Source organism: Poeciliopsis prolifica, unplaced genomic scaffold, assembly GCF_027474105.1.
Source record: "Poeciliopsis prolifica strain line A6 unplaced genomic scaffold, Auburn_PproV2 SCAFFOLD008, whole genome shotgun sequence".
NCBI classification, from domain to species: Eukaryota; Metazoa; Chordata; class Actinopteri; order Cyprinodontiformes; family Poeciliidae; genus Poeciliopsis; species Poeciliopsis prolifica.
Window position 1 is genome coordinate 12,019,154 of NW_026562383.1, and position 10,252 is coordinate 12,029,405.

Here is a 10,252-nt window from a genome sequence, read left to right on the forward strand (position 1 = left end):
GACACATTTACTTACCCCATATTACATATTTTAACAAAGTGATATAAAATTTGTTAATTTCAATTTCTCTTTGTAATTAAACCAACCTGGAGCTTGTTTAGATTCTTCTGGCCACTTTCTAAATTTCAACGATTTGCTTGTGGTCATGCAAATAACATGAGATTTTCCAAAGGCTAAAATTGTTAAATTTCGCCGTCTCCTTTCTCAGCAAACCATCATTAAAACATTACAAGTTCACTGAACACATAGGTCCCATTTGATGGCCATTGAAGAACAAGTTTTTGGATATATTTTAATTTTGCCATCACTTCCTTTCAGTTCTCACTCTTGAGTTCAAATTTAATTTTCTTTTTCTTTCTTTTATAAAATGGCGCAAGTAACCACTGGTTGGCAGTAGAGTCAATACACGAGTATAGACCGATATCACCTTGTATTAAAATATGAAACATATTATTGCAACATTACACTTTGCCCTTCACAAATACACAGATAATGTTTTCTGTGGCAGACTGTATAAAAAATTTAAAATACTTTGAAAAATAAACAAAACTTTATATCAATAAGCTACTTGTAGCAATTTAATATTTATATATGGGCATATATATGCTTTTATGGCATTTTTTTTTCTTTATTGTTGAAAGCGGTTTAGTTTCCAAGAGCCTAATTGTGAATTTTACTAAGTTTTGCAGCTACATCAACTGATCATTTGATTTCAGAGGAAAAATCTGAACGTCTAAACTTCTGATACGATTGTTGCACTTTGTGCCACCAAAGGAAAATGCAATGCCGTCCCTTTGGGGATGCAGCCAGGAGAGGATGAAGTTCAGGGTAAAATTAGGGTTTGCTTAGTCAGCAAAATAAAAGAACTACTTATCTTCACAAAGCTATCCAAACAAAGTGTGATATAATGTTTGGATGTCTGTTCTCACATTTCTTGTTAGAGCATAATGAAAAACATTTGCAGTGTTATGTTTTTGTTCTGAAGTCTCTCTTCGTTGTGCCACTTTCGTCCTTCACGCTCCACACAAGTTGACAAAAACATGCGAAACCTGTTTGTGTTCGCAGATAATTTTCTTCTTGCCAATTTTTTTTTTTTTTTTTCAGTTCCTGTTAGAAATGTTTTACTGATCCATCATTATTTGAGTCTGGACTTTATCACAATGATAATTAATTTTTTTTCTTTCCCTACTACCCCACTGTTGTGAAAGCATCACATTCAGAACTACACTTTCTAATTTTAATGAAAGTGTTAAAATAAGCAAAGGTAAAACTATTATTTGGTAATTTTCTTGTTTTTGCATTAATTTTGTGATTTTGCAAAAACTATAACTGAGAAAGAGACATAACACTTATTGTCCCATTAGCATAATAACTCAAGTATGGTACGGAAGTAAGAGAGTAAGATGCACAAAGCAACAAACACTAAAAGCACTAACACAACTAGCTATATTGGCTATTAAGATAAATTGGATTGTCTCATACCACAGATCCTTCTTATCTGATGTGAAGTTGCTGAAATAATGGTGAAAATGATCAATCCACATGTGCAGTATGAGATCCTTGATTTTTCTAATTTGCACCATTGCACAAAATACATTGCAAAAGAGATTTTGCAATATTTTATTTGGCACATTTGGTAATATTGACTTTATAAACATGACGCTAGGTGGTAAACATCACAACTTTAAATAAACATGCAAAGTGGTTTAAAATATATGTATTTTTGCTTTTTTTTAATGAAATCTTTCTTGTTTCGACCAAAGAAATGTGTTTGCAAAAATGTGTTCAACGGGGAGTTAAACATATGCAAACTTTTTTTTTTTGCAATAAATAAACAGCGTTCTAAAGCTTTGTTTGATGTTGTAAAAACTATTGGACGTATTTGTAAAACTGTTTCAGGAAAATATAAAAGTGACTAAATGAACCCAGAAATTATCACAAAATTGTTAAATAGCAAAATAACAAAACAGAAAAAAAAATCTATTAAATCTGTGATGAAAGAGTCCAGATTTTTATTTTTTTTTTGTTGCCTGATGACAATTTCTCTAACAAATAAACTTTGCCTGATGAGCAAAGGTGATGACCAAGACAATTAATCAGCTTATTGACCATTTTGACCACAAAGGCCATCTGACGGGTGGATTAGAATTAAAGCATCAACATAATATAAAAATCTAAATCTTGTGAACTGAACTTTGAAAAAAAAAAAAAAAAAGACAGCCACTTCTCCAGATGTGTGGAAAACATGGCTACTTTTGTTATCTCAACTGGTCTTTAGTGATGTGAAATTCCATTATGTGGAAACTAAGGTCAGGCCTCTGTTTTCTCGTGTATCAGCACACCAAAGTACACAGGCGCGCTCACATTAGGAAACCTGAGCAAACTGTGGTATTTTATCTCTTGGCCAGCTCCGGTCGGTTCTGCTATAAAAGCCACAGCCCCGTTACAGGAACTCTGCTCTCTCTGATACGTTAGGAGACCCTGCAGTCCACCAGCATGAAGCCTCTCCTCTTTGTGGTGCTGCTTGGATGCCTTGGTAAAAGACCTTTACAATGAAAAAATGTTTCATTTTGAGGTTGACTAATCCTTACAGAAGTATTTCTTTACTTACAGCTGCCGTACTCGCGGCCCCGGCTGCAAAGGTGCGATGGTGTGTAAAGTCGGACCAAGAACTAAAGAAGTGCACGGATCTTGCAGCTGCAGCTCCTGCTTTCTCCTGCGTGAGAAAGGAAAGCACCCTTGACTGCATTATAGCAATCAAGGTGAGGAAATAACACCAATTTTATGTCATGTTAACTCATAATTACCATCAGCAGTTGGAAGTTATCCAGATTCCTCATTAAAGTGAGAAATACTCTCTTTAGAACACAAAACATCACTTCTGTGCTCCCGTGTACAATGCATGATTGTTTTCACTTGCTTCTAGATAAGAATTTGCCACTTGTTGAACAGTTATTACTGTGGCTTTAATACTGCAAAATATTAATGAAAATGGTGATGGCTGTGCATCATCCATAGGCTCCTAAGAAGTGCTGACATAGCAAGGGGAAGACAAGTAACCAGTCATGCAAGGCTTGGATTTGTAAATCTAAAATGTTACAATATAAATAAAACTACCCAAAGAGTTAAAATCAGAAATAAGATGATTAAAATAAGTGGAAAATATCTTTATTTTGTACAACAGGCATGAACAACTGCAGAAATTTAGCACCTAAGAAAATTTAAATGTTATGAGGAATCACCTGAAATTAAAACTAAAGTCTTAAAATTCAAATCACAAAAAAAACATAGAAATACAAAATGACAATCATTACAAATAAAGTGTAAAATATCCAGTTTGCTCAATACATAAAATAATTGACAAAAAGTAAAGACACGAAGAATAAAACTAATTAAAATCACAGCGCGTCACTGAGTAAACAGTGACATGAGGTTATTATCCCAATTATTACAAGATGTTTATTATTACGTAACAGATACTTTATGGAAACAATTATCCAGTTTGCTCTGTGGCCTATTTCAATTTTACTCCATAATCTGTGTTAAACTAAGGTCCAGTTAGGCATCCATCCCCTTCAAATAACAACAGTACACTGGTATTGCTGAATGAAATGAATGACAAGAATGACATTAAACAAATAGCTGTGTACATTCTTCCATAAAGAGACCTGCAAAAACTAATGACAGAGTTCAAAAAATACTGAAGCAGATTTAGAATATTTTTTTTTTTACATTTCAATAACACTTTTCCCATTTTCTCAATTTCTGCAAATTCAGTTATTTAAAGAAAAACAAAAAAGAAAACCAACCTTACTATTGTAACTACTATGGCACCATGTTAAAAGTGAAGCTTAACATAAAAAGAAAGTTAATGACGGTCACAAAGCAAATGGGAAATTGTTTTTCTAAAAACGTTTCACTGTGTGGAAACATTAACTTTCGAGAACAAAACTGTTGCAAATGCATTCATTTCACTGTTGAAATAATACTTCTCTATTTTGCGGTCAAGTTCAGAATTTCATTGCTATTCGGATAAAATACACAAACATATATATCCAGTTAGAAAAATTAGACACATCGATTCTGAGTTGCTCTTTTCTGACAGGCAAGTGAAGCAGATGCAATCACAGCAGATGGAGGAGATGTTTACACAGCAGGACTGAACAACTATGATCTCCACCCGATCCTTGCCGAGGACTACGGCGAGAGTAAGTGGATGTACCAGCTGTTTTTGCTAGCCATAATTGGACAGTTTTAGTGAGGGACCGCTTTAATCACTCGTTGCTTTTAATCTAACACGTTCAGCTTCTGAAACCTGCTACTACGCTGTGGCTGTGGTGAAGAAGGGAACCAACTTTGGTATTCAGGACCTTGGAGGGAAGAAATCCTGCCACACCGGTTTGGGGAAATCTGCCGGCTGGAACATTCCCATTGGAACGCTGATTTCAATGAACATCATTCAGTGGGCTGGCATTGAAGACAAACCCATTGAGGAGGGTGAGGGCTTCATTTTTTTTCCCCCTGCAAATTTAACTCTGAAGTAAAATTTAGCAAACACCTTCTGAGTATGTTTGTGTTCTTTATGTTACAATTTTGGGAAACGTAGCAAACTTTGAGAAGATTTAGGTGTTAGTTAGGGAAAAAAAAGAGTTGTATGAGAATAGCCAAAAAAGGACCAACTAATCTGAATTAGTACAGCACCAAGACCGTTGATACAGACACATTGACTTATAAATTTTAAGTCTGAGAGAGCATGAGTAAGTGAAAGTCAATTTGTGAAAATTTAATGAAAAGTTAGTTATGTAAAGCTTAGTTTCTTTGGACTTTAAAGCATGAACGGTTATTGAACGGTTATGTAAGAATGAAGGCCGCTGAAAATGTCGGAGCTTGTAATGGCTTAACATGTGACTTTCCAGTTTTCAAAAGATGTTTAGAAAGAATTGAAAAGATGATGATTTTTGTTTGTATAAGTTAACTAATTTATGTGTTGTTGTTGTTGTTTTTTTTTTCTTCAGCGGTGAGCACCTTCTTCCAAGCAAGCTGTGCCCCAGGGGCTACAAGGGGCTCCAAGCTGTGCGAACTGTGTAAGGGAGACTGCTCCAGGTCCCAAAGGGAGCCTTACTACGATTACTCCGGAGCCTTCCAGTTAGTATTTGATAGTATTTTCGCATATTCCCAATGCCCCATTATCAATCACTGACATGCACTACGAATTCTCATCTCACATCAGGTGGTTACATTGTCGTTCCCAGCTGCTTTTGCGTTTTTCACTTGTTTATCATTTTAGGTGTCTGGCCGAAGATGCAGGCGATGTTGCTTTCGTGAAGCACCTCACTGTACCTGGTGAGTATCAATATATTGTAATGAGTTCAATATCAACTGATGATCCAATTTTGTTTCAGTTTTATATATTGTTTATTTTTATTTTTTTTACATATTTTACCTGTAAAATCAAATACAAAGCAGAAATTACCATGCACATTTGCACCACATGCATAATGTACTTTGGACAAAATTGCCTATTGTCCATAACTCGACCCCACCGACTGAACACCAGTTGGATCAGCCTGTGCATGCGGTTCTGGTCGGTCACGACGCTGGTTGGTCACGGTCCTTACAAATGTATTAACATGTTGTCTATTCAAAGTTCAAACATCAAATCCGATTAAAGACACACAACAAAAGTCAATAGCAAAACAAACATTTTGCCATCGGTAGAGGATTTAGCAAACTTGTCATGGATACAAACTTAACTCTTCAACATAACACGCAAATGACGTTTCCTTACAAATGTATTAACATTTGAAGAGAAATAATACAATGAAAAGCTTTCAGAGGTGAAACTTGTTTATCACCAAAAAAAAAAAAACATTTTTACAAGAAAAATAATCAACACAAGTTTTCTAACGTTTAAAGTGCAAATGTGGTATCGCAATTGTAATCCAAATTGTATTTAGATAGACGCAAATAATATTTCTTAAATTTCTTTGTTTAGATTCTGAGAAGTCCAAATATGAGCTGCTTTGCAAGGATAACACAAGAGCCCCCATTGATAGCTATAAAACCTGCCACCTGGCCAGAGTGCCAGCTCACGCTGTCATCACTCGCAAGGATCCAGAGCTGGCTGAATTAATCCGGAACAGCCTCAATGGAGTACAGGTAAAGTTAACACAGCTTAAGGAAAGAGAAGAGAATCCCTTCTGTAGGAGGAAGGAACAAAGGAATTATTGTATATGAATCAGCTGACTCGAGCTGCTCTATATTTTCATTGTGATTCGATTTGCTTGCTTTTCAGAACTTCAACCTCTTTTCCTCTGAGGCGTACGCCCCTGCCAAGGATCTGATGTTCAAGGATTCAGCACAGAGATTGGTGCCAGTTCCTCCAAACACAGATTCCTTCCTGTATCTGGGCGCTGGCTACGTGAGCATCATCCACTCCCTCAGGAAAGGTAAAAAGGGAAAAAAAACGTAGTGATAGAAATAATAAGACCCGCACTTCGATCAGCCATGTGCGACACACGGTCTTTGCTTATGTCCTTCTCCAGAGCAGAGCGCAGGAGCTGAAACCTCTAGCATCAGATGGTGCGCTGTGGGCCATGCTGAGACTGCAAAGTGCGACACGTGGAGCATCAACAGCGTGACTGATGACACCGCCTCTGTTGAATGTCAGAACGCCCCAACCGTTGAGGACTGCTTCAAGAAGATTATGGTACAACCAGAAAGAAACACGTTCCACGTTGTTTTAAAGGAGAATGACTTTGTTTTGTTTTTAAGTGCGCTTTGTTTGAAATGTCCTGCAGCGCAAAGAGGCAGATGCAATAGCAGTGGACGGTGGACAGGTATACACCGCTGGAAAGTGTGGTCTGGTCCCTGCCATGGTGGAGCAGTACCAGCAAGGTCTGATGCCTACGAATTTTCATGAAGACAGACAGATTGTGTTGTGTATGGTAACCCGGTAATGTTTTCACCTTTGTCTGTCTCTCCACAGAACTGTGTGGCTCTTCTCCAGGTATTAAAACTATCTTTACTTTACTAAAACTATCTTTATTAAATATAGTTTTATCAAAAAAAAAAAGAAAAAAGATATATACATATATATTCATGGCTATTGATGTGAAGCCTGTGATAACTGAATCTGTTAATCACAGTTTGCACATTTTAATTTGTAAAAAAAAAAAAATCTAAATTATGATTTTCTTCTACTTTCTTACCATTCAAATTTGTACTGATTTATCGCATAATTTCCAAACAAAATGCTTTTTATTTTGCTGTATAGCAAATATTAAACATGTAAAAACTTGTGTAAGACTAGAAAAACTGTGAGCATTAAAAGTTTTGTTTACTGGCTGATTTTTTTCAAGAGGTCACTAAACTTATCTAAATCCTCTCTACTCACACTGGTCTCCCACAAACTAAGTCATTGTCTTCTCTTTGGAAGCAACATTTTCTGATTTTTTTGCTTGAACCAATCTCGTTTTGATTTCACAGGCACAGCCTCCTCTTATTATGCTGTTGCTGTGGTAAAGAAGTCTTCAGGCATAACATGGGCAAATCTGGCAGGAAAGAAATCCTGCCACACAGGCATTGGCAGGACAGCTGGCTGGAACATCCCGATGGGTCATATCTATAACCAGACTAACGACTGTAATTTTGGTAAGTGAAAAAGTCAACTGGGAAAAAGTACAATACAAAGAGAAAATACAACATTCAAAAAAATACAAGGTACACAATTTGTTCTAATAAAAAGAAAACTCAGTGGAAGGACTCTTTGTGGACTTAATAAGAATCCTTGTTGAAAAGGAGGTTTTTAGTCCAACTGATGTCTGATCCTCTGATTCTCCGCAGCTAATTTCTTCTCCAGCGGTTGTGCCCCCGGAGCCGAACCCAACTCTCCATTCTGCCGTGAGTGTAAAGGCAGCGGCAAAGCCGTGGGAGATGAAGCCAAGTGCAAAGCCAGTGCCGAAGAGCAGTACTACGGCTATGCTGGAGCTTTCAGGTACCAAAGACCCAACAGTGATCCTGTAAAGCTTCGTATGCCTTTAGAATTTTTTTTTGATCATGCTAATGTTTTGAGATCTATTAATCAATTTATGGCTTATTGTTGTAGATGTCTGGTAGAGGGTGCTGGTGATGTTGCCTTCATCAAACACTCAATCGTTTCAGAAAACAGTAATGGTAAGAGACATTAACTTACCTGATTGTGCACTGTCTCTTTGCTGAATTGCTAGCTGGAAAATTTCAGCATCCCTCTGCATCCGTTTATGTTTCATCTTGTTTCTCATCAAAGGTAATGGTCCTGATTGGGCTCGTGGTGTGAGTTCTGAAGACTACCAGCTGATCTGCCCTGGAAAGGATCCAGTGCCAGTCACGGACTTTGCCTCTTGTCACTTGGCTGTTGTCCCAGCACACGCTGTGGTAACTCGGCCTGAAGTTCGTGACAAAGTGATTCGCATCCTACAAGGCCAACAGGTCAGTGATGAACATTAACGGCAATTGTAGAATTCAAATGTATAAACCTGAATTTTGTTGGATTTTTTCCCCCCCACACAATAAGCAAAAAAGAGTTAAATATTCACAGAATAGTTGACACTTGTTTCAAAAAATTAAAATAGCATTTTTGTTGTACTTTTTGTTCTTATTTTTTACAATAAAATGCATTTAGCATTTTGCTTGTGCATGAACCGTACTGATTAATTAATTCAAAGCACAATGAAAATGTTATTAGTTTTTAAAATACTTAAAAACTAATAAGAATTTAAATATTTTTTGCAAACTGAATTTTCGGTCGGTTTGCAAAAACTAAACATTTTTATTCTGATGCATTTAGATACTATGAGGTTTTATGGATATGTCAACCAGTTTTCCTTCACGTTTAATGTGATGTTTGGATATGTTTATATCTTACAGTACATTAGTTTTGTACTGGATAGCAGTGGAAGGCTGACTTTGATTAAGCACAGTATATTTTAGAAAACCTAAGTTACAGCTCTCAAAGTCAGTAGCAACACAAACTTAATGAAGCAGTACAGTAAAACACAGCAATTATGAAAATCTAATTTTGCATTGTCTTCACAGACCAAGTTTGGAGCCAGTGGCAGTGATCCTACGTTCAGAATGTTCCAGTCCCCCAATGGAAAGAACCTCCTCTTCAAGGACTCCACCAAATGTCTTCAAGTTACTTCAGAAAATAATTATGAGAAGTTTTTGGGACAAGAGTACATGAACGCCATGTCCTCACTCAGAAAATGCAGTGATACTGCATCAGGTTTGTGCTAATCTCAGTTGCACTAAGTGGACTACAATTCATCAACACAAATGTCATGCTTGAGGTATCCATCTCTGTTCAGCATCTAAATATATACTGATTTCTTTCCTCTCAACAGATCTGGAGAAATCTTGCACTTTCCATCGCTGCCAGCAACCTTAAAAGTGTCACAGGCAGTTTTCCACCAAAGTTGGGCATCAGTGATTTGACTGCACTTCCTACACTCAACCTCCCAAATCAGATCACCTTGTTCAAACTGATCTCGCTGCCAGTTTTTCTATGTACAACCAGCACAGAAAACGTCAAATCAACTTTTAAGTTACCAAAGCATTTTAGCTGTTGTAACTTCCAACTGTGCTTTGTTCATTGCCTGACTTTTCCCAAATAAAATTTATCAAAACTTTTCTTTGTTGACAGTGTGATTTCTGTTTAACACTTCTAAGTTATATATATTTTAGTATAGCAGATCAAACCTGTGTATTAAATTCTGGTATTCGATTTACTCACTACCAAATAATAAACAGTCAACAATTAGTGTATCGACATCAATTATAATTGTGTGCAGTAACGTAGAATGCTTTGTAAAATTACAGAATTACATCAATGGATTATAGTGAGAGACTGTGTTGCAGGAGTTGGATTCAGTTCTTTAGTTACAGAGAAAGGAAACCTTAATGCTTCAGTATTTCAATACCTTTTCCTGTTCCAACATGATTACACACCACTGCAAAAAGCAAACAGATCAACCTTTTTCCAAAGTTGGAAATTGGACACGAGGACTCAAGAAGATTTATTCAAATTCATCAGACTTAAACTACAATGTTGAACCTAATGAAGTACACATAAATTGGCAATATGCAGCAGCCGGAGGACTTCTGTATAACTGATATGTTTAGGTCGTTTTTTATCTCTGTAAATCAAGATGGTCCAGTCCGTGCACTCCTGTCTTGGCATGCTCTGAAAGACTTTCCTTCTTATTTGTGTATA

The 10,252-nt window shown here is 36.6% G+C and overlaps 1 protein-coding gene across 1 annotated transcript; it reads left to right on the forward strand.

The window, feature by feature from the left end:
• Positions 1-2,481: 2,481 nt before the first annotated feature.
• On the forward strand, positions 2,482-9,670 carry tfa (transferrin-a). Its single transcript, XM_055032651.1, has 17 exons — positions 2,482-2,536; positions 2,614-2,762; positions 4,106-4,208; positions 4,306-4,497; positions 5,016-5,145; positions 5,288-5,343; positions 5,996-6,159; positions 6,296-6,449; positions 6,546-6,709; positions 6,801-6,897; positions 6,989-7,009; positions 7,489-7,653; positions 7,846-7,996; positions 8,108-8,175; positions 8,288-8,469; positions 9,076-9,265; positions 9,384-9,670. Exons 1-17 carry the CDS (start codon positions 2,497-2,499, stop codon positions 9,425-9,427), a joined length of 2,070 nt encoding a protein of 689 aa, XP_054888626.1. The 5' UTR covers positions 2,482-2,496; the 3' UTR covers positions 9,428-9,670.
• Positions 9,671-10,252: the final 582 nt, after the last annotated feature.

Bases quoted from the DNA above. Each gene is read 5' to 3' on its own strand.
- tfa (XM_055032651.1), top strand. From the start codon at position 2,497: ATGAAGCCTCTCCTCTTTGTGGTGCTGCTTGGATGCCTTG. The intron at 7,010-7,488 runs GTATTAAAACTA...TTGATTTCACAG, and splicing joins ACTGTGTGGCTCTTCTCCAG to GCACAGCCTCCTCTTATTAT. The intron at 8,470-9,075 runs GTCAGTGATGAA...TTGTCTTCACAG, and splicing joins GCATCCTACAAGGCCAACAG to ACCAAGTTTGGAGCCAGTGG.